This window comes from Canis lupus, chromosome 32 (genome assembly GCF_011100685.1).
Source record: "Canis lupus familiaris isolate Mischka breed German Shepherd chromosome 32, alternate assembly UU_Cfam_GSD_1.0, whole genome shotgun sequence".
Taxonomy (NCBI): domain Eukaryota; kingdom Metazoa; phylum Chordata; class Mammalia; order Carnivora; family Canidae; genus Canis; species Canis lupus.
Genome location: NC_049253.1, coordinates 6,488,719 through 6,514,275, shown reverse-complemented (window position 1 = coordinate 6,514,275; position 25,557 = coordinate 6,488,719). Strand labels below are relative to the sequence as shown.

General features: G+C 33.9%; 1 protein-coding gene across 18 annotated transcripts in view; it reads right to left on the bottom strand.

Annotated features, from left to right (window-relative positions):
* The window catches only part of CAMK2D (calcium/calmodulin dependent protein kinase II delta), a 301,491-nt gene that overhangs the window by 150,006 nt on the left and 125,928 nt on the right, over positions 1-25,557 (bottom strand). For all 18 annotated transcript variants that reach the window (XM_038581789.1, XM_038581804.1, XM_038581805.1 and 15 more), the window contains exon 4: positions 845-899. In XM_038581789.1, coding sequence (XP_038437717.1) covers positions 845-899 — 55 coding nt within the window. The remainder of the gene's footprint in view (positions 1-844; positions 900-25,557) is intronic.

Below are 25,557 nucleotides of genomic sequence, written 5' to 3'. Positions count from 1 at the left end.
CCATGAGCATGGCATATCTTTCTATTTGTTTGTGTTGTCTTCAATTTCTTTCAACATTATTTTACAGTTTTCAGAGTAAGGTCTTTCACTTTCTTAAGTTTATTCCTAGGCATTTTATTCTTTTTGACGCAATTGTAAATGGAACTGTTTTCTTAATTTCTCGTCTTTGCTACTTTGTTACTAGCATATAGAAATGCTACCAATTTTTGCATATTAACTTTGTATTCTGCAACTTGACTATTTATTACTGCTAATAGTTTTTTGGTGGTGTCTTTAGGATTTTCTATGTATGGTATCATGTCATCTGCAAATAGGGGAGTTTTACTTCTTCCTTACCACTATGATGTCTCTTATTTCTTTTTCTTATCTGATTACTGTGGCTAGGGTTCCCAGGCTATGTTGAATAAAACTGGCAAGGTGAACATCCTTATCTTTTTCCTGATCTTAGAGAAAAAAAATCTGTCATTTTTTCACCACTGAGTATGATGTTAGCTATGGTTCTTTTTATATAAGCCAATAAATTATACATAGTCCAAAAAATTCAATGGAAAACTCGCTCATACCAGCCATTTGTATGCCCAAAGACAAAACTGAGAACTGCTTATAACATCACAGTGAACAATCCAAACAGACTCCTGTTTCAGCTACGAAGATTAACTTAAGTTTTAAATAAACACTCCTGAACAGTCATATTTTTTTCAGAAGAATTAAAGTTGAATGTTATTTGGAGAACATCTAAAAAAATTAGTCATTAATTTAGACCATAAACTAGAAAAACTCATGTTCAATTCAAAATGGTCTTCAAATAGCAAAAATAAATGACTACAAAGTGTGCTGTACTTACAAATCAAACACCAAATAGTGGAAGCCCTCTTCTGATATGCTGTCATGAAGTCGCACTAAAAAAAAAAAAAAAGAGAGAGAGAGAGAGAGAGAGAGATGTTTATTTTATACATATGTCAATGAAGAACATTAAACCAGACTTCTAATGGGCATTTATCTGTCCCCTAACTAAAAGTGCTAGCAGCACTCTTTATTCTAGACTCTGGTAAGTAGTATTCTTTACAACAAGGCATGGGTTCAGACAAACCCAAAGTTTAGATTCTGCCTCTGATAATTATTAACTGTGTTAGCTTAATCATTTTTTTTAAAAGAGAGAGAGAGAGAGAGAGAGAGAGAGCGAGCCCGAGAGAGGAGACGGCAAGCAGGAGAGATAGAAGCAGAAGGAGAGCTAGAGAATCATAAGCGGGCTCCACACTCAGTGTAGAGCCCAATTGCAGGGCTCAGTCCCACAACCCTGAAATCAGGACCTGAAGCAAAAGCAAGAGCCAGACCCCAAGTGACTGAGCCATGTAGGCATCCCCCCATGTGAGATTAATCAAATTAACCAACTTATAATAATAGTATCTAACTTTACAAAATAGTTAAGAAGGTTAAATGAGATAATATAAAATAAAATCCACATATTGCTGGATGAATACTTAAAAATATCAATGACTGTTTTAATATATATAAATCTATTGAAAGTTAGCAGGTTCGAGCAATTCTCCCACTTCGAGTCTCTTCCTTGTCATTCTCTTTACTATCTCCCAGTCCAGGTTTTCCCCAACTCATTCCTTCATCAATACAATAAGGAGCAAGAGGGACCATTTGAAGAATATAGTAAATGGTCTCCTTGCTCCTGCTCTCCCTGCCCCTTTTTTTTGGTGGGAGTGGGGGTGGGGAGAATTTCTACATAGCCCCTGGCTAACCTGTCAAGAGAGTTTTTACTATGCTACTTCTAAACTCAAGTCACCAAGATCTATTTACCAAGTCAGCCAAAAATATACAGGTAGAACCTCTCGTTCTGCTAGTTCCTCAAATTAATACTTTTTTAATTTTTCCAATGTGCTAGACTTTCACTGATTGGTAGTAAAGACAAATATTTTGCTCCTCTGAATGGAAACCCTTCACTCTTTACTATGACTCTAACGTAAACTACACATGTAGAATTTACATAGTGTTTTTTCTGCTATTTATTTTTGCCTAAGTCCCCTGCCTTCTTCAACTCATCCCCACAGATGGTACACTCTTCCAATTTATCCAAATCACTTGGGCTGGCTTGTCCTTCACTGGGAGCAACAGAGAGCAGAAAATGCAACAAATCTGTAGGATACAACTGTTTTTGAAAAGTTACCACAAGAAGATAATGATTTCTACTAGTACTGGTCCTTAGTATGTTCCCCATGCAGTGATGACCACCAAGTAGAAATGTGGATTCCAAAGAACATTTAGATTCACATACAGACTACAATGATCTATAGAGTCTGCAGTACTCATGAAATCCCAAGGTCATAAACTTAATATAATGTCCATTCCTTACAATCCAGTTCTATCCCCTTCAGACATCATCCTTGGTCCATTATTAAAACCTTTCCTGAATCTCTCTTCAGAAATCTTACCAAGATAGAGAAATAAAGACTTTTTTTTGTTCCATTATATAGAATTTCTTTCTCATCATTCCTACCATACAGTTATCATATTTTACAGGGTTTTAAATCCTTCAAAGAGATCTAGCACATGGTAGATGGTCTTTTATAAAATTGCTTTGAGCACTTACTATACTATGTGCTAGGCATTCTTCCAAGTTTTTGGACTTTCACCATAGCTCAGTATACCTGTTTATGTCTAAAATAAAACTATTGAATCCAAATAATTCTACCATAACTTTAATTGTGTGAAGGATGCTCTTCAATATTAATATCAGTTTAGTATCTTCAGTTTAATATCAAAGATGCCCACTACCTTTGTTTAAACTTATGCTGCCAAAGAAAATCAAAAGTTAGTTTTAATGACATGTTTTATTCATAGTCATTCAGCACAGTAAAGAAAGGGCATGACAGAAAATTCAGTGGCTTTATTGAATGACACCAGTTTCACAGATACCTACCTAACTTAGCAGTTGTAAAACAACCTATGTTTAAATGAGCTCAACAAATGGTATATCTAATTAAGTCCAACAGTTATTACATGAAAATAAGATGGATTTCTATGCTATCAACGTTAAAATAAAAAGTAAAATCACAATGTGAGCAGGAGGAAATTATAATTTCTTTTTTTCCACTGTCTCAAAAACTTCAAGTGGAGATGGGGAGCTCAGTTTTTCAGATCAAAGGGTTATAGAGTTAAACAGAAGTAGAAATTTCAGGTACACTTGGAGAAACAGTATTGCTTTCTGGTTCTATTTGGAATAAAATCTTCTTTGTATGATTACCACTATCTTATTTATACTTGGAAATAATCATCATTTGGAAGTAAATTATTTTTTTTTTGAAAATGTTAAGAGTTGCTCAGATTACAGCATAACAATCAAACATACATTGTTTTTGGTGCCAACAAGCACATAATAATTGCTTAAAGACAAACCATTCGATCCAAGTTCACTACTTTTGCATCACACAATTCCAAAACAAATTTCCACTATTTCTAACCAGCCATTTGACTAGGTGAGATTAATTTGAATTAGTTTTATCAATAAAGCATAAGGAACTAGCATCATCTTTACTTAGGAAAAATATATACACATTTCCTTCCTTCCTTATGACTTTTTTTTTTTTTTTACCTCCTTCCACTCTTAAGAACTGGAAAACAGAAATGCAAGCATCACAATTTTTATCTATTAATAAAACTATGTAATTTCACCTTTGCATGGTTGTTCCACATGTTTACAATTACTCTAAGGATGGTTTCCTTTTGAAACTTTGAACTCTTACCATTCTCAGAGTTGATGATGTTTATACAGTCAGAAGACAGTGTCTTACACACTACAGATATTCTCTTTTTCTCTTCAAGCCTTTTTGGTTAGTCAAAAGTATCCATCTTCCATCCTTTTCCTCTTTTTAATAGTTTTTCAAGGTTTAAAATTGTGTTTACTTTCACAAAAAACTTGCATTAGTTATTCTCTATAAATAACTGTCAATTCATTTCTATGCTAAAGGAAATACAGGATGTTCTGTTCCCCACAGATGTTAGCCCAAGACTGCCAACATGGCCAGCCTTGAGAGTATTGCTGCTGTTCTATATTGAAACATATTGCATTATGTTCTTGCTATGACTGCTCTTTGTTATTGCCATAAGCTGTACATATGGGTGCACACAATTAACTTAATCACAGTCATCACTAAGATGCTCTCAGAAAAAAATGTTAAAGAAGATAATGAGAAAAGCATCTGAGAACACAGGTTATAATACCTCTTGGTAGTCATTCTTTTCTGAAGTTTGCTCAAAGGTAAAATCAAGTCTATGAATGAATGAGTTTTCATAAATGGTAATGGTATAACAGTTCTCATCCAGAATAAAATGTAAAATTCTAGAGCATTAAGTATGAGACATATAAGAGGAGAAAAGGTGTTTCTAAGGTTAAAATGTCTCCAAAATTGTTGATCCATGGCTTAATCCTTTTACCTTCTCTGCCTCATGTTATCAATTTGGTCATTTGCATTCATATTAGCATGGGGTCACTGCTTTCTCTTCCTGTCCTATATTATTATTTGATTTCACTGCAGTTTCTAGATAAGTACTAGTTCTACAGAGGGGCCAAATAGGATTAAATAGGACCTTGTAATTATCTGAAAAAAACTTATTTAAATGTGAAAGAAGTTTTTTATTTTAATACATCCTTTCATTTAAGGGGTTAAAAGATAATAACTACAGTGCTTACTATATCAACACAGTGCAAATACTTTTTGCAAGACTTATTTTAGATAACATATAAGACCTTTCCCATCACCATTTACAAATGAATGTGCACAAGCTTAGAGAGGAGAAAGAAACTTCCAAGCCTTAACAGCTAGTTAAGGTCATAGGCTAGGCTAGGACCATAATCCAGAGCTAGAAGATTCCAAAGATCTGGTTCTTGTTCAGAATACTATATGGACACTCCAAAGTATATCTATCAATAAACTACCACCTCCACTCTGCCCACTCCCCCACCCCCTGACACTGTAGAGTACGAATTGGATAAAACAATATTTAGAAAAGAATTATAAAGAGGAAGAAATAGTTATGGTAACTAGAGAAAAAAAAAAAGCAATGCTTAAAAAAACAGCACTAAGAAAAAAATCTACTTACAAAAAGAGAAAAATATTTTTAGTTTAGGAAGTTTAAAATGTGATGCTGTACTAGGGGAGGTATAGAGACAGCTAGATGATATCTAAGATACAGAGTCAACATCAGCCACATCTGTCTCTCTGTCCAGTCCCTAAATCCCTAGAAAAGTGTTAATTCTCCTTTTCAAATTGGAAATGTTAGACCACCCAGTGACTCAGCTATTTTACCTGACAGGATGTTTAATGTACCAAAAATCCTAATTAAAGAATCTGGAAAACTTGCACAATATGTAAAATAGCATAAATTTAACAATTTTTGTTTCCAAAATTGACATTTCTATGATATGGATACTATGTTAACATGGGAAGAGACAGAGGAAGTGGAAATGGGTATGCAAGGAAGAAAAGGGAAAGATTAGGAGAACTGAACTCTAAATAGAAGCCATGTCAAAACTGCTTATTAGGTACATCTTATCTATTTTTTTTCATCTTATCTATTTTGATGACACATAGTAAGAACTTTTCTGTCAAAAGAAAGTGAACATATATTATTTTATGATAATTTATTATCTTTCAAAAAAGACTAATAGCATACAAAGTCACTTGTTTCAATTTCAGTATACTTCCTTCCCTCTTCATTTCCTAACAACATCCTCTAAATACAACCAAGGGTAGTAATTATAATTTTGTGAATTTATTTATACAACATACCACTTGGTTCAAATTATACTGATTCTTACCTTTCCATTCAACTATACTCACTACCTGCTGTTCTCTACTAGTGTTTATTATGGAGAAGTAGCAGGCTATTACATTGATGGCCCCAAGAGACCATGTCTTTCAATATTCATGTCCTTGTATAATCCTCTCCCATACTGATTCTGGGTTTGGCCATGTGACTTGCTTTGAGTGATTAGCATGTTTGATGTAAACAGAGCCTTTATAAGCTCTTGTACCTTGGAGTTGTCTTCTTGGAAACCACATGCTATACTAAAGAGAAGTCTGGAATAGACTTAGACAAGAGGCCACATGGAGAGAAACCCTGGAGGATGAGAGGCCATGTTGACATTCCACCACTAGCAGAGCTCATTGCTGAAGGCAACTGCAATTGTTACCTCACATCATGTGGAGTAGAACTACCTACTGAATCCAGTCAGTCCATAGAGCAATAAGAAATAATAAACAGATGTTGTTTTGGGCCATTAAGTTCAGAGTGGGAGTTATTAGCTAACAATAGATAAATAAATAAGATAATCTGAAATTTGTGATTGACTCATTGTCCTTAAAGAATTCATTCCTTATCATAAACAATTTTTTAGCAGAAAAAGAATGAGTTGTACCTCAAAATATGAGTTATTAGAAACCTCCAAAACTAAACAGGGCAATGCTGCCAATATTATCATACTACTAATTAAATAATTCATACAGAAAAGACTCTAGTGCATTCCCATAATCACTATTTGTCAGCTCTAAGCAATAGTCCTGGTTATAAATGAGGTAGATTTTGCATTTTTAGCTTTACCATGTTATAAGGCTTGAAGTAGTTGGATTTGATTCACATACTGGGATGGAAAGATGGCAGCTTGTAAGTCAGATGCTTTTTATACTCCCATCAATACTTAATTATATTTCAGAGCTAGAGTAAGCACTAGCCAAGTATGGCCATGCAATATGCCATAGCCTTCTCAAAAGAGGGATGCCAACAATGAGTTCATTTGTTAAATTAAAAAAAATACATACACATACATGTCTCAAACATTATAACATTCAAATGGCAGTATTCTAGAGAGAAATTTGAGCTCAACCATTACTACTGGCTCTTTTGTGACAAAGCTAAACATTTCTAGAGAGAAGTTTTCAAACAAACACTGAAAAACCAAATTTAAAATCAAGCTAACATTTCTAAAAATCTGAAGGCCAATCTGCATGTGCATGTTCTTCTAGATTTCCACTTCTTATAACACAAGTAATAGTTAATAAAACAATACCATTTAAAACATAGTTTTGCATATTTTAAAAATATATGCTCTAACTTCTTTGAAATATGGATTCATGTACACTGTTAATTTTATATGGAATAAAAATATAGGCAGATATAGATAAATAAGTATTTCTTTGCCATTATTATTGTTAGAGTAATAGCCTTGTAGGGTTTATACTTTGATTTGTCTTAATACTTTTAAAATTTAGGCATAAAAACGGGGAATTTGACTTAGCTGGCTAAGGCAAATAAATAAGCTCAACCAGCACAGAAACGATGATCTGTCCTAATCTTAGATATCTGAACACAAATTCCTAGAATTGCATGAAGGATATATATTTTTGACAAATACTTACCAATATGTACCATTATCCAGCACTCAAATATTAAAATAACTTTAACATGAGAACCACAAAAATTGTTTTAATAAAATTACAAATATATTTTTCATGACAAGAAAATGTTTTTAAAATTTATCATAAATCATATTTAAAAGCAATTCAGTGCTTATACTTAAGAAAAATAACTTTTAAAAAAACAAATATAATTATTATATGAAAACTCAGTGGGAAATTTCATCCACATAATTTTAAGATTTTACTTATTTAAAGATTTTATTTATTTATTCATGAGAGACACAGAGAGAGAGAGAGAGGGAGAGACATAGGCAGAAGGAGAAGCAAGCTCCCTGCGGAGAGCCTGATGTGGGACTCGATCCCAGGACCCCAGGATCATGCCCTGAGCTGAAGGCAGATACTCAACTACTGACCCACACAGGTGTCCCTTAAGGTTATTTTAAAAGTACACAAAAAAAGTCATTGGATCCTAACATCAGTGTTGAAAGTCAATGTGTATCAACTTTGCTGACTATCATCTTCATCCCTACTCCCAAATTCTCACCCCATTTTCCTGGTTCCAGACTTTAAAAAGTAAGTTTAGATTAGCTTCAAAATTTATAAGATCAGATTAGTAACATTCAGGGCTGACTAGAACAAATTATAATGTCTTCTAATAGGTCAGAGTTAGTTAGATTATTCAAAGGAATTTCTGACTGGTCAAAAAAACTATTACTCACGAAGATTTCAACCTCGGACGATGACAGAAAGTGAGAAAACATGACCAGTGGTTGCTAATTATATGGTTACCTGCTACAGCAACCATGCAACAGTATGAACAACATAAGAGAGCAAGCAATCCTTTTGCTTGAAAGAAAAAAGTCATAAGGGCTAAATACAGAATTTCAGAGATGGTTAATAAAGTTAATGGATAAGTCATTTAATACACTTTCCTGCTCATTTTAAATAAAATTGTATATGTGAGGAGAAATTAAATTAGAGGTTGATTACTAAACCTAGTAATATCTAGATATATTCTTTGCTCCCTTTATTTTTTTAATTTCTTTTTAAGATTTTATTTATTTATTCATGATAGACATAGAGAGAGAGGCAGAGACACAGGCAGAGGGAGAAGCAGGCTCCACGCAGGGAGCCCGACGCAGGACTTGATCCCAGGTCTCCAGGATTGTGCCCTGGGCCAAAGGCAGGGGCCAGACCGCTGTGCCACCCAGGGATCCCCTCTTTGCTCCCTTTAAAAAATAATTTGAGATTATCTTATTGCACACTTTAATTGCATCTTACTTATAATTTGTTTTTTGAAAACATGATTTCATTTCTTGGAAAAGTTAATATTTATTTCAAGTTCCCTTTATTCATTTTTTTTTCCTTTTTTAATTCTGCATCAATATTATTTATGTATTTCAGTAAGTAGTTCTAGTTTTCTTCATTTTTCTTTTCCTTGCCTCATCTTTTAGTTATTTCACCTTCTAATACTTATATAGAGCTAATTAGTGATCTCTCACGTATATTCTTAAGTATTAGGAATATTTAAAAAGGAAGAAAAACTGCTATCATATGACTTGCCTATTATAGGAATCTTAAGATGGTGCATCTTCATATTGTACTGTAACTACGAGGATCTACCAGAGCACTGGACTAATACAAACTTTTTGTTAAATTTATCCAAAATGTACACAGCTATCTACTATGTATTAAATGTGTAAGACGTCTGGTTAAGAAGACAAAAAATGGCCATTAGTAATTTCTCAGCTTTAAGTATCTGAATAGCATTATTATCTTTCTGCTTGTGGAATCCAATGCAGATTCAACCATTCTGCGTTCCTCAGTCTGGGTCAAAAAGAGAAGCTCTATTGATAATTTCACACCAGGCTGCTCAGCTGGGTCCATATGTAACAGCAAGACACAAACACATTAAATGTCTTAAAGCAGTACAATACTTAGCTTCATTGTGAGATTAAACAAAGGCTTTGTGATTTATGATAAACTAAGGATATCACACAGGAAGGAGACTGCATCATGCCAAAGGACAGACAAGATAAGGATCTTTTATTCAAAGTGCAGATCAAGGCAGCATTTAAAATGAAAATAAGATACATTGAAGTGCATTTCCCATCTAAGGTAACTATAGCTTTGTGACACTTTTGCTTGACTTTTATACAAATATATTGTGCACTGGGTCATGATATAAAACCTTTATTTGTTTTTTTAATGGTAGATCACAGGATAAATGCTTGATAAACACTGGGTTACATAATCTTTTAAGAGGATCCTATAAGCTCTTTTCCAACTTTTTTTACATTTCCACATTTCAAGATGATTATAACTAATAAACACACAGAAAACTAAAAAATATGGTTATTACCAATATAAGGTTGAATACAATCCTCTAAGACTTTTTCCTCTAATATTCAAAAAAATTTAAGTTTAAAACACACTTCATTTCATTTTGGATTTACTTTTAATGAATAACTAGAAGGAAAACCTAAAACATTTACCTTGCCAAATTAAAAATAAGCCTTTACAAAAATTTACTCAGTAGATGAATTGCTTTTCTGATAATAGCCCTTAGAGAATACAGTGAATGGAAAAACTTATTAGATCATCCTCTCTTTGCAGCTTACTACCATATTACCTTACCATTTGCAACTAAATATTCCCTGAAGATACATAAGCCCAAATGCTCTCAATCTTTCAAATCCCTGAGAATTCATTTCTCGCATAAAGTATTTTTCCAAATTTGATTCATCCTATAAGCAGAAATCCCTTGAGTTTAAAATTCTACTAAAATGATAAGAAACGTATTCTAAAACTGTAGCTAGTGTCCATACTATACTATCTCATAATGGTTTTTGATTAGCTATTTATGTACTGAAATTGCTTAAAAGATCAGTTTATTTCCTCTGTATAATATACACAAACATGAAACACATGAAGAAGAATTATGATCTTAGGCTCACAATTGAAGAAAAATATAAAAGTTATGCATGAAATTATTCACAAATTCATACCCTTGGAATAATAAAGCCTTTTAATAAATACAGCTATAGGCACAGTCAGCATCAGGTACCTGGGAATATATTTTGGATAAGCATTCAATGGAACAGTCAGTTCACCTAGATCAGTGATTTTTTTAAAAATAAAGACTAATTGTTTCTTATCATGAAATCAAGGAAGTTATAACAAATGTGAGACATTTCAAATATTGGGGGCATATGCCTACCTCAAAGACATCTCAAAATAAGCCCAAGAACCAATGATCTTTCTCTAAAATCTGCTTTATCCAATGTCTTCCATATCTTTCTAGTTATTCAGGATAAAAATCTCAGTGTAATTCTTAACTCTTTTCTCTCTTATACCCAAAATCTAATCTGAAAGCAAACACCTCAAAATATATATTAGAAAAAAAATTATGTCCTTTCACTGTCCTTATCACAGCAGCCAAAACAATCCTGTTAAAACTTAAATCTGATATTGCCCCTCTGCTCAGAACCCTCCAGTCTCTTCAACTGCCTCCATGTAAAAACCAAAATCCCATCTGTGACCTATAAGATCCCTTAAAGTCCACCCTCCTCCCCCCATCATCTCCCTGGCATCTACCTGCACCACTCTTCCTTTGGTGGCTGTGCTCTGACCACACTGGCCTCCTTGCTGCTTCTAGAGAACCCCAGGCAAAATCCTGCCTCAGACTTTGCACTTGCTATTTCCTCTGCCTACTAGAACTCTTTTCCTCCAAATATGGCTCACTACCTCATCTTCAAATTGCTACTCAGCTTTTCACCTTTTTTGTAAATAAAGTTTTACGCGAACACAGCCTTGTCCATTTGTTTATGTATTATAATCAATGGGTGCCTTCAAGCTAGAACTACAGTGCTGAACAGCTGCAGCGAAAACCATATAGCCAGGAAACTGAAAATATTTACTGTTTGCCCCTTGAGAGGTAAAGTTTGCTGACCCCTAGAATAGAAGAAAAGACCTTGAAAGGGAGAGGACTGGTTGTGAGAGGCCTGGGTGTGGCACCCATAATCTATAAAGCTAATTAAAGCCACCAAGACTGATGGTTGTAAGTGAGGAAGGAGAGAAGATAGTCAGTTCCTACAGAACACACAAATGACAGGAAATTGCTACACTAGGAAGTGTAGGATGTTATAATTTGAGAAAATGTTTCAAAGATAGGGCGGTAGAAGAATGGAGGTGGGGGATATTGAGGGAGGAGGTGTTAACAACAGTGGTTTTACAAAAGCACTGAAGAGCAAGAAAACACCTCTCGACTCCCACGTTCAGCAGTATGTAGAAGAAAACAGCCAACTCAAGAGAAAGCCAGATTGTAGTTAGCACAAGAAAAAGAAATGAACAGAGACCACTAGGAGAACTTAGGGCATTTTGCAAATATTATGACATCAGATTTCTTATTATATAATTAAAGGGAAAAAGAAAACCAATAAAATGTATTAAAACTTGGCAATATTCTCAGTCTTAGATATTAACTCAATAGTTAAACAAATTGATTCTCTTTGATAAATGTTCATTTTTTTCTTTTTTAGAAAATAGACATTTTTAAATAAATATATTAATTTTTAAAAATTACACTTAAGGAATAGGAGGTTTCTGTCATTTTATTACCAGAATAATCCTGGGGGAGGATTTGAATCTTATTAAAGTGTTACTGTGATTTTAAATGTTTATGCATATTTCCTGCATTTTATAACATCTAAATTACAGAATAATATGATTTTATTCATTTATATCATAACAATTTTAATATATTCATACTCAGTTTTATTTTTTCCTTCTTGGAAAAAAGAAGATACATTTTAAATTGTCCTCAATAAAAACTACATGACATTAATTTGGTTTTTGATGGAAATTGGTTTTGCCATCTCTATTCCTAACCAAAATTTATGTCAAACTGTCCTTTAATGCTGAACAACAACAAAAAAAACATCAGTAGGAAATATGTTTCAGTTTTATTTGGTAAATATTTTTATCTCTATAATCTTGACCACAGTTCCCATTCAGAGATTCTAAGCTTACGGCATATATGTCTTAAGCTTTATGAATGTTGTACCCAAGGTTTTTTAATAAATGAAGTTCTTGTTAGAGGAAGGAGTTCATTCTTTCAGTCACTCAGCCAGTTTACTTGGGTGCCATATGCTGGGGCTATAACTATGAACACGTCAGTGGTGATATTCATCCTCAAACGGTTTTCAGTCTTTGGGACAAAATCCCTTGTTAATTTTGTGATTCTGTAGCCTAGATTATCAGATTCATCGCTTCACAAAGCACATTTCAATAGTTTTATTTTATAGTCTTCTCATTATGCACCCCTATGGGAACACAGGAACACAAAATAATGAGGAGGCAAACAAATCTAAACAAAGCATCAGTGATAACTAAATACACTATAAAATGTCTTCATCTACTAGTAGCTATTAAATCAACAGTCTGTATCTACTGACCAACTGATTTCACCAAACACATTCCTCTGAATTTTTTTTTTTCCTGGACTCACTATTGAGAAAATTTAACAAGTTGTTTAACCTGAAAGACAAATTTCCCCATAAACAAGAAATTTAGCATCCCCTGTGGCCTACTCAAAACCATTATCCACAAGGCAGCCATCACTTCAAAATATGAATCTGGTTGTATCACACTAGCCAGTCTTAAAATTCTTTAATGTCTTCCTACTGATTTATCACATAATTTGTCATTTAAACGGGGACATTTTGAGAGTAAAAGAGGGTGATTAATTTTTACACCATGGTATAAATCAGGACAGCCCTTGGAAAAGTAGTTAGAATGGTCATCCCACCCACTAGGCTCTACCTCTTCAATTTCCCTCACACTTGCCCTCCAGCTCTCTCCAACAACAGAGGTCCTCTTTCAGAATCGGGTACTCTGCTCCCTCATGTAGCAAGCCACATCTTCACATTCTTTGGTTTGGCCTTCTCCTTCCTCCTCTCAAACTTAACCCCTAGCTATCCTTCAGAATTTAAAAAAATTTTTTTGGGGGGCAGCCACGGTGGCTCAGTGGTTTAGCACTCACTGCCTTCAGCCCAAGGTGGGATCCTGGGGACCCAGGATCGAGTCCCATGTCGGGCTCCCTGCAGGGAGCCTGCTTCTCCTCTGCCTGTGTCTCTGCCTCTCTCTCTCTATGTCTCTCATGAATAAATAAATAAAATCTTAAAAAATAATTTTATTTATTTATCTATTTATTTATTCATGAGACACACACTCAGAGAGGCAGAGTTTTTAGAGACATAAATGGATTCTCAAAGGTTATAGTTTTATTGCCTATAGAGCAACAATCAGTTTATCACTATAGCAATCAAAGAATCCAGAATTCTTTCTGTGACTATAAATATTTCTGTTACTCTTACGGGTTATTAAACTGGCTCTGACATTCTACTAGTTCTATCATTAATTAGTTAAGTAAATTTTTTGATATTTTAGGTATATGTAATGCTTTAATTGGTGTACACAGTATATGATACACCACAGTCTACTTAACTAGCCCCTCTGCAAGGACATTTGGATTGTTTTCAGGCTTTTTTTCTTTAGCCCCATTGCTGTCACTTGTCTTTAGTGAGCTTCTCATCGTTTATTAAATACATATATAACAACATAAGAGGCAGAATTTCAAGGCCTTCTTTGGCCCAGAGGTATTTAAATAATGATCTGCTGTTTGTACTTTATATTCAAACAAGCAGGCTTCTTACTATTCCCTAAGAGATCTTTTTGATTTTTGAGACCCAAAAGCTTCCTTTCCTAGAATGTTACCCTACACCAGTCTTAACTTTCCATTAGATGGAAATCCTATCTACTCCTTAAGCTCCAATGCCAGCTGTTCTTGATCCATGGACTCAACATGGACTCCTTTTCCTTTATTTCCTATAATCCTTAGAATTTTACTTCAGGAAAAAAATTTTTTTAAAAAGCAAAGTAAAAATTACTTACTGAAATAAAAATGAGAAACATACTCAACCTTGAAATAATCATTTTGGAAATAACACATTATAAGATTTTTTTTTTGATACCTAATCAGATAAAGAAAATATAAAATCTCCAGTCAGACCCAAGGTGTATTATGGAAACATAGCTTGAAAGTAACTGATACAAAACAAAATCAAAATTGAATCTTTCCAATAGCTTTGTAACATGCTTGATATATTATTGTAAAAGGATTTGAAAAAGGAAAGAAAAAGAGTTGTTATTGCTCTTAAGTGCTTTAGTCAGTTAAAATGAACATTCCTGCTCACTTGATAGAAAAGCCTTGATTTTTATAGAATTAAACAACTTTCTGTTCTTCATGTGCCTTCTAGGGTAGACTCTCATACAAATGAGACAAACATTGCATTCAATAATGCAGTGTCCTACAAAATCTGGTGTTGTATTTCAGGTCTCTCTGTTCTTCATGACTAGTATATTCTGGCATATAGAAGAAACTGAGTAAATGCTTATTAAGGAATTAATGGACTCTGGTATTAGTGTATCAATGGGTTGTTTTGGCTAAGTTGATCTCCTACACCAACTCTTGGTGAATGATTGGCCACATTTCTATAATTATAAAATAAAGTTAAGTTTTGGACATGTGTTGACCTATAATCAACACAACGGCATCCTAAGGACTGCTTTTGACTTTTTATATGAAGTCATCTTAGCTAAATAATGCTTATCAAACACTGTCTTGTCCTAGGAGTTTTATTTATGTCCTTGGTAGAAGCAAAATCTTCTCTTCTCTCCAACTAAGGATGTGGAATAATGAGGAAGGGACCACCTGCTTAGCTGGCCAGATGTCTTATGATCAGTGAAACACACACAGGAGATTGAGGCCAGATCAGACTTATCTTCTAGTTATTTATATATGCCTTCTTTAATCCACAAAATGTTGGAGGCAGGGAGCAGGCATTCAATAATAGTTGCTGATGATGAATTATTTTTCCAGTAAACATTTACTGAGTTCCTCTCAGTGCAAAGTACCACAGGTATTAGGAATGAAGCAGGCAACAAAACTATTTGCATAACCCTCACGAAGCTAATGTTCAAAATGTACACAGATCAATGTCAAATAAGCAAAAATACACGTAAGAGTCTAGTAAGTGCTCTGAAAAAAAAAATGGAGAAGAGTAAGGAGTAACAAGAGAAAGGAAAGAGGAGGCTATGTGGAGAAATCTTCATTAATAAGGTGAATTTTGGGGGTGCCTGGGTGGCTCAGTTGGTTAAGTGTCTGCCTTTGGTTCAAGTCATGATCCCAGGGTCCTGGGATGGAGCTCCACATCCAGCTCCCTGTTCCATGGAGAGCCTGCTTCTCCCTCTCTCTCAGCCTGCCACTTCCCCTGCTTGTATGTATGTGCTTGCATGCCCTCTTTCATGCAAATAAATAAATTTTAAAAAATATAAAAAAATAATATGGTGAAATTTGAGGGGAAACCAGAAGGAAATGAATAGAGCAAATCATGGAGATGGCTCAGAGAAAATCTAATAGAAGACTAAAATTGATGTGTCTGAGAAACAGCATGTCTGGAATAGAGTGAACAAGAGAGAGGATAGCAGGGTAAGAGGTCAGATGTATGAGTACGCTCCTTTTTGGTGGGGGAGGGAATTTCAGGGGCCTATAGGGCTTTGGAAGAGGACATTAAGGGCTTTGATCTTTCCTCTGAGCTTTAAGGGAATTCACTACAGGCTTCTGAGGAGGGGGAGACCGTTCCACTTGTTTTAAGAATAACACTGTAACTGGTGTTATTCTGAAATATATTGTAAGGAAGCAAAGATTGAAACACAAAGAAATGAATGTAAAAAGCCAGGTGAGAGAAAGATGGAATTTCAGGCAAGAGTAGTGTCCCTGGAAGCATACATGTGGTCAGATTGAGGATATATTTTGAAAGCAGAGCTGACAGGTACTGTTGATAGATTAGATGTGGGATATGAGAGAAGGAAAGGAATAAAGTATGACTTTGGTTTTGTTCTGAGTAACTGCATATGAGAATAAGTGAAGATGCAGGAGCGGCAGGCTAAGGCAATGGGGGTAAATTACAAACACCCAATATACATCTTAGTGGAGAAATAAAAAAGCTCATAAATGAATTCACTCTTTAGTGAATGAAATCTACTCTTGGCCTCCCTGAATACAACATGAAGAGAAGATATCAGCAGGTGCCTGGTGGTTCAGTCAGTTAAGCAGTTAAACTCTTGGTTTTCGACTCAGGTCATTGAGCCCTGCAATGGGTTCTTTCCTCATTGAGAAGTCAGCTTGTGATTCTGTCTCCCACCTTCCTCCATCCTCTAAGCTCTCAATTAAATAAATGTTTTAAAAAAATAAAAATAGATATCAGAACATTATTGTGTTTAAGAGCAAGAGCTCTGAAGTCAGTATTTGTATGCTCTAATCTTGATTCTGTCACATAGTAACCATGTAATCCTGGACACTTACTTATTAACCTTTCAATGCCTCAGTTTCTCAGTTGTAAAATGAGGATAATAAGAGAATCCCTCCAATAGCCTATTGTGACGATTAATGGAGATAATATGTCAAGAGCTCAAAATACTTCATTGTACATAAAAGCCCTGAATGTGATTTATTAAATTACTATAATTATTAAATGAAAAGGAGTTATTATTTAATAAAAGTTGTAAATTTCATAGCAAAAATTTGACCAATTTAATTGTATAAAAATATTGTAGGAAATAAAATCTTTCATACTTGTGGTTGGTCCCTAGGCAGTAACTATAGGATTATGACAGTTGGGTTTCAGCAAATGGGCAGCCTGAGGAAGAACAGAGGCACTTGACTAAATGAGGAAACTTTAGTTCATACCCTGACTACCAATAGTTTGTTCTTCAGTCTTGGCAAAGTACAAATGGATCTGGGCCTCCATTCCTCATATACAAACTAGTGAGCTGGAGTTAGATGGATCTCAGCTATCCACTTCACCTAAAACAGTGCATTGGCTTCAAACTTTAAGCAACATTTCTTATAACATTAATTATATAAATAAAGAGTAAATATTTTTCACAAGGACTCACAAAAGTTTCTTTTTTAAGTAATAGGCACAACAAATTATCACTTAGGAGTTAGCTCATTTCCTTTCGATCACTGATTGCCATATGATGCTCTCTTCAAAGCTAAAGGAAGTAGAGAGCAAAATGCCTTTCCAATAATTATGCTATTATTTTATGTAGAAATGTGTTCCCTTAAAAGTAAATTTAATTCTTTGAGTTCAAAATCATTGTTTTCTATCATTTTCACTCTAACAAATATCAGAGTGCTTAATACAGTCATTTTTCATTATTCATGGAAGTTATGCTCTACAAAGTTGTCATGGACAATTAATAAATACTGAACCATTGTTTCTGGGGGAAAATACAGGGTTAGCTTCCTGAAAATCTCCTGTCACAATATTTTTATCAATTTATCAATATGTAACCTTGCTTTATATGTGCTTCTAGTTAAAGAAATCTTAATCTATAGTGCTGATTCATTAATGATGAACACACAGCCAATAGGGCTGTAACTCACACCTGTAGGAAGCTTTCCTATAAAGCCTATCTAACACATGTGTTTGTTTTTTTTTTCATATTTTCTACATAAGGCACATCACAGCCTTTCTAAGCTTAGAAACAATAAACACCACTTCAGCATTATGCTTGGGGACCATTCTAAACAGAAAAATCACCAACAAAAAGCACAAAAATGTGACATTAAAGAGTGAAAAAGATATTTGTTTCAACTATGAGAGCTGATACAAGAAAGCTGACCATGTCAGATCTCAACTGGGAATGCCATGCACATCGGGTGACTCCAACTTTTTGCTCCTCTGCATGTGTCTGTGAATGTCCAAGAATGACTACAAAAGCAGTCAAATCGGAAGTCAAATATTGAAGAAATTATAAACAAATTTTAGCAAGCAAGTGAATTTGCAAATATGGAATCTATAAATGAGGACTATATATATTTCCACATGTAGTTTCACTTGATCATGGCTCTTAGCTCTTTAGTTATATTTAACTGTTCTTTAGCACTATCAAGTATCAAATAAGGTTAATAACCACAATACTTAATTGTAGATGAGGAGATCAAACCTCTGTGGTTAATCATTTATAAAGTAAAACTTTTTAATATATCAGTTATCATTTGATCAATCTACCTAATAATCTTACCTTTTTTGATACAATCTTCCTAAATATTTAAGACTTTATGTATAACCATAAACACTATTAGAAGAATGCCTACATATGATGACACTACGTTAGATACTACACTAGCAAATTACCTTGCAGTTTATAACCTACTATAAGATTGGCTTCTATTCAGGAAAGAACATAAGAAAGAAAGAGAAATGGAATAAGAGATATAACCTCATTAATTTTAAAAAGCCATCTTTAATATTGAAGTATGATTAACATTAATGTGAAAATTATACTTAAAAATGGCAGTAAAATCGGAAGTCTAGGTGACCTTTTTTCTGGATTCCTACCATAGAACAGTGAAATGTGAAGAGAGTTTGGTATATATATTACCTTCTCTGATCCTCTCAAAGGGCTTATCTTTCCTCCTACAAAGCCTCTGGATGTTCAAATTATTCATTATTTCACAAAATATTTGGGGCTCTCTGGTAAGAATTCTCAAGATTATATATGTATATATGTATGTATATATGTATGAGTAAAAAAAGTAGAAAAGAAAGGTAATTAAAATGAAGGTAATTCTTTCTATTGGTAAAAATTGACTCCTTTTAAAAAAAAACTATTTTCATTTTTTAAGGGCAATAAAATCTTAGAAAATATTATTTCAGTGTCATATTGGGAAATTTATAATTCTTAATATCTCCTAAACAGAAAGGTTTTTGAACTAGACCATAGGTTTGCCTGAACAATCTAAGAATTGAAAAATGAATGGCTATACCTGTTCCTCTTGCTTTATGTTACCAATAACTCAATGTAAAACTGCACTCAACAATGGCAAGCACAGGTGGGAGAACATTTTCACAAACTTAAAAAATTACTTATTTCTACAACTCAACAAAACAAAATCTAAACAGTAAAAAAATACTGTAAATGAACCATACACTGGAATTAAGGGACTAATGTTTTTTATTTCAAGCATATTCTTTCAATTGGCTAATTCATTACACATACACACACACACACACATTATGCAAAGTACCAGACTGACCAGAACTACTCAATGGGCTGAACCTCAAAAAAAGTTTTAGAAACTGCTGATGTAATTGAATCATCTGAATAAATAAGTTTATATCAGAAATTCCTAGAACCTAGAGTAACAATTTCTGTGTGATCATTTGTGACAGTCAATTCTGAAAACCAAAAATGGGCTCAAAATAATTTTAATAATTTCTTTTCTTTTAAAGATTTATTTATTTATTCATGAGATACGCACAGGGGGGAGAGAGAGAGAGAGAGAGGCAGATACACAGGCAGAGGGGAAGCAGGCTCCCGACAGGGAGCCTGATGTGGGAGATCCTGGATCCCAGAATCACGCCTGGAGCTGAAGGCAGAGGCTCAGCCCCTGAGCCACCCAGGCATCCCAATATTTTTTTTTAAGGAAAGATACATGGCATCAACAGACTAAAAGTAAGCTTTTGGTCTCTTAAACTTTCTCATTAAGAAATGACTCAGTTAAAATTATATTCCTTATAGCATATGTATAAAAATACATACACACGCATACAACTGGAAAATCTTACACAAAATGATATTTAACATTGCTACATGAAAGACATTCTGATATCTTTTATTAAGTATTTATTTTATTACACATAGTGGTAATGAGTCACAATGTACAGTTCAAAAAAACCCTGACACCAGTATTTGTCGTTATCTCTCCCAGTTCAGGGCCTCAGTGCTAGTAGTGGATTGATGTAATAGTGAAAAAGATTTCATTTATTTTTAAGTTCCTTAGATAATAATATATGTAATACAAGTTTACTTCTGTCAAATTATGTTCTTAGTAAAAATAGAAAAGATAGAAAAATTCTCCATCCTGCCATTTTTCTCTAACAGTTCTCAAATCAAACCTCCCTTAGGCAGACTCATACAAAGGAAATGATGTATAATTTGTAAAGTTTTTTAAAAATATATTTCATTTATTTATTCATGAGAGACACACGGAGAGAGAGGCAAAGACGTAGGCAGAGGGAGAAACAGCCTCCCTGTAAGGAGCCCAATGTGGGACTCGATCCCGGCGCCCCGGGGTCACTCCCTGAGCTGAAGGCAGATGCTTAACTGCTGAGCCACCCAAGCGTCCCTAATTTGCAAAGTTAAAAAGCTCTTCAGGGGACATTTACGATATTGACTAAGATCAGCGATTTAACTTAGCAGATAATGAATCAGGTCCATATTATCCCATAGACCAGGCAATATAGACATAAATTCAACACTTTACTTCGGCTCATCTGTATCTTCCTTTCTATTCACATCTAACTCAAGTCACTGTACTAAATATCCACTTGTTGGGTAGCAAAAAAATTAATGTTACTTTCAATGAAGAGAAATATTTACATAGATCTACCACTACATCTGCCACCATTTTATCATTAATGTACAACTGCCAATATCTCCAGGATAAATGTCAATTCTGTATCAAGAATTGGATATTATACTGCTAATGTCTCAAACCAGAGCAGTATGCTACCATACTCACTGACAAAATAGAATATCCATGCAAATCTTGTTCCTCGACAATGATCAATCCTCAATCTAAATATGGAAAAGGTTTGTCAGATTGGACAATCCGAGGTAACACGATTGCTTACGAGCTGCAAGGGAGGCTGAAACTTTGATTCCTGAATTCTAAATTGGTAAGGTGGGACTCAAAATTTTATTTCCCAACTTTAGAAAGACTATTTAAAAGATCATAGGATACAGCAATTATCTACCACACCTATTTTGTGTAACGTGTAATTAACACAACATAATAAAGAAATCAAGTTCCAGAATTTCAGACTTATCAGAGACATTAAATATCAACTACAATGTATCCTCTTTGTTGTACCAAACAAGTCCAGGGGCTATGTATTTATATAAACCAGAGCGCCACACTGTTATTCCAAAGCAGGAATGGTTTTTGTATTGGGCTGTCCAAAGATCTCCTCTTTTGTTCTCCTACCCCTAATGCTATCTGTGAGCAGAGAATGCTCAATTAAAAACATAGGGAATTACACTGAAGGGGTACAGTTAGTGATTTTAAGAAATATCCAGACTGGTTGCAGTTGATACCTCTACTATCCAACAAACATTCCCCTCAACTGAGAGAACCTGCTAGCCAATGATTTTGTGATTTGTTGCCCATGAGTCAGAACCAGGGTTCCTGAACACTGACATTCAAAATAACAATACATACAAAATAGCAAGTCAAATGCCTTAGCAGGATGGTCCTGAACAAAACAAAACATTAACTGGGTAAATATTGTCTTTGGTGTCTTTGCCTTTAGTTAGGTTAGAACATGAAGATGAGTGAGGGAAGTACGTAGTGGTGAAACTGGTGCCGCAAGCCTGCTTGCAAGTAGCAAGGCAATCTAAAAAGTAATCAAAAAAATAAAAAATAAAAGAGAAAGAGGTACACACCCACACTGAGTGAAGAAATAATGTTCTGGATAACAGTCATCTTCATGATGGTGAAAGTTAGGGTGTCTTTACAGAGTTCTATCTAATTTAGAAGTTTTGAAGGATAGACAACTTACCTTAAATGACACATTAGACCAGACAGATTTAATAGATATATACAAAACATTTCATCCAAAAGCAGAATATACATTATTCTCAAGTGCACATGGAACATTCTCCAGAATAGATCATATGTTAAGCCACAATACAAGTCTTCACAAATTTAAGATTGAAATTATAACAAGTGTGTTTTCTGACCATAATGGTAAAAAACTAAAAATCACTTACAGGGGGAAAATGAAAAATCACAAATATGTAGAGATTAAACACTATGTAATTGAAAGAATAAAGAATCAATAAAGAATCAAAGGAGCAAACAAAAATACAGTGAGACAAATGAAAATGGAAATGCAATGTACCAGAAAATGGAAATGTAATGTATCCAGTTTTGGGGCACAGGAAAAACATTTCCAAGAGGGAATTTCAAAATAATCCAGGTCTATCTCAAAAGATGAGAAAAGTTTCAAATGAACAATCTGATTTTATCTCTCAAAGAAACTAGAAAGGAAGCAACAAATGAAGCCAGAAAGAAGAAAAAGAGATCAGAGCAGAAATAAATAGAGACTAAAAAGACAATACAGAAGATCAATGAAACTAAGAGCTACTTCTTAGAAAAGATAAACCAAATTGACAAGCTTTTGACTAAACTTACCAAGAAAAAAAAGAGACCTCAAATAAGTAAAATCAGAAATGAAAGAGAAGACATTATAACTTTTACCATAAAAACAACAAAGCATTAGAGACTACTAAAAACAGTCAAAGACCAACAAATTGGACAACTTAGAGTAGATAAATTCTTAGAAATATACAACCCTACAAGATAGAATCATGAAGAAACAGAAAATGTGAATTAACTGATCACTAGAAAGTAGATTGAATCAGATCAGTAACCAGAAATCTCCCAACAAAAGTCCAGGACCAGATGACTTCACTGGTAAATTCTACCAAAAATTCAAAGAAGTAACACCAATTCTTTTTAAACTTTTCTAAAAAAATAAATAAAAGAAGATAAAATGTTTCTAAACTAATTTTACAAGACCAGCATTACCCTGATACCAAAACCAGACAAAGATACTACAAGAAAAGAAAATTATAGGCCAACATTCCTGAAGAACATAGATGTAAAAATCTTCAACAAAATATTAACCACACTCAACGACACATTAAAGGGTAATTCATAATTAAGTGGTATTTATTCCAAGGATGCAAAGATAGTTCAACATTTATACATACATCAACATGATACATCACATTAACAAAATGAAGAATAAAAATCATATGATTATCTCAATTGATGCAGAAAAAGCACTGGGCAAAATTCAATATCCACTTATGATAAAATCTCTCAACAAAGTGGGTACAGAGGAAACACATCAATATAATTAGGCTATCCATGACAGGCCAATAGCTAATAACACACTTAATGGTAAAAAGCTGAAAGCCTTTCCTTTAGGATAAAAAAAGAAAAGACAAGAATGTCTGTTCTCCCCACTTTTATTCAAAACAGTGCTGGAAGTCCTAGTCAGAGCAATTAGGCAAGAAAAAGAAATAAAAAGCATCCAAATTGGAAAGGAAGAAGTAAAAGTATCACTATTTGCAGATGACATGACTTTATTTCTAGAAAACCTTAAAGATGCCACAAAAAAACTGCTAGAACTAATAATTTCAGTAAAGTAGCAGGATACAAAATCAATGTACAGAAATCTGTTGCATTTCTATCCACTAACAATAAAATATCAGAAAGTGAAATTAAGAAAACAATTCCATTTATAACTGCATTAAGAAGAATAAAATACATAGGAATAAATTTAACCAAGGAGGTGAAAGACCTGTACATTGAAAACTATAAGATATCAACTAAAGAAACTGAAGAAGAAACAAACAAATGGGAAGACATTCTGTGCTCATGGATTGGAAGAACTAATACTGTTAAAATGTCCGTACTACCTACAGAAATCTATAGATTCGGTGAAATCTCAATCAAAATTCCAACGGGAATTTTCATAGAAATAGAACAAAGAATCCTAAAATTTGTATGGAATGACAAAAGACCCAGAATAACCAAAGCAATATTCAGAAAGAACAAAGGTAGAGGCATTACACCCCCTGATTTCACCTACATTATAACATTAAAGTAGTCAAGACTGTGTGATATCAGCATAAAAGCAGATACATAGATCACTTTAACAGAAAAGAGTCTAGAAATAAACCCATGCATATATGGTTCATTAATTTATAATTAAGGAAGCAAGAATATATAATAGAGAAAAGATAACTTTCTTTAATAAACAGTGTTGGGAAACTGGGATAGCCACAGACAAAAGAAATTAAACTACTATCTTACATCATACACAGAAATAAATTCAAAATGTATCTAAAGACTTGAATATAAGACCTGAAACCATAAAACTCCTAAAAGAAAACAAAGATGTCAATCTCCTTGACATTATTCTTGGTGATGAACTTTTTGATCTAGCTTCAAAAGTAAAGGCAATGAGGGCAAAAATTAACAAGTGGGATTACATCAAACTGAAAAGCTCAACAAAGGAAATCATACACAAAATGTAAAGACAACCTACTGAATGGGAGAAAATATTTTCAAATTATCTATCTGATAAGGGGTTAATATCTAAAATATATCTATAAAAATTTACATAACTAATTAGCATAACCTTGATTAGAAAATGGGCAGCAACCCTGAATAGACATTTCTCTAAAGATCTATTAATGTCCAACAGTCACAAGAAAAGATATGCAACATCACTAATCATTAGGGAAAAGCAAATTGAAACCACCATGAGCTATCACTTCACATCTGTTACAATGACTATTAACAAAAAGACAAAAAATAACAAATGATATAATAAAATGGCTATGGTTATGTAAATTGGTATAGCCATAATGAAAAAAAGTATGGAGATTCCTCAAATATTTAAAAATAGAACTACCATATGATCCAGCAATTCCACTTCTGGGTATTTACCCAAGGAAAATAAAAATGCTGGGATGCCTGAGTGACTCAGTCGTTGAGCATCTGCCTTCAGCTCAGGGCGTGATCCCAGAGTCCCAAGATCTAGTCCCACATCAGGATCCCTGAATTGAGCCTGCTTCTCCCTCTGCCTCTGTCTCTCTCTCTCTCTCTCTCTCCTCTCTCTCTGTGTGTCTCTCATGAATAAATAAAATATTTAAAATTAAAAATTCTAATTAAAAAAGATACATGCATATATACACACACACATTCACACACAAATGTAATTCTATTCAACCATAAAAAAGAATGAGATCTTCCCGTTTGCAATGACATGGGGGTATTATGCTAATAATATTCAGTTAAGCAGAGAAAAACAAATACCATATGTTCTCACTTATATGTTCAATCTAAATACCAAAACAAAACAAAATGAAACAGAAAATGAAATTCATAGATACAGAGAAGAGATTGGTGGCTACCAGG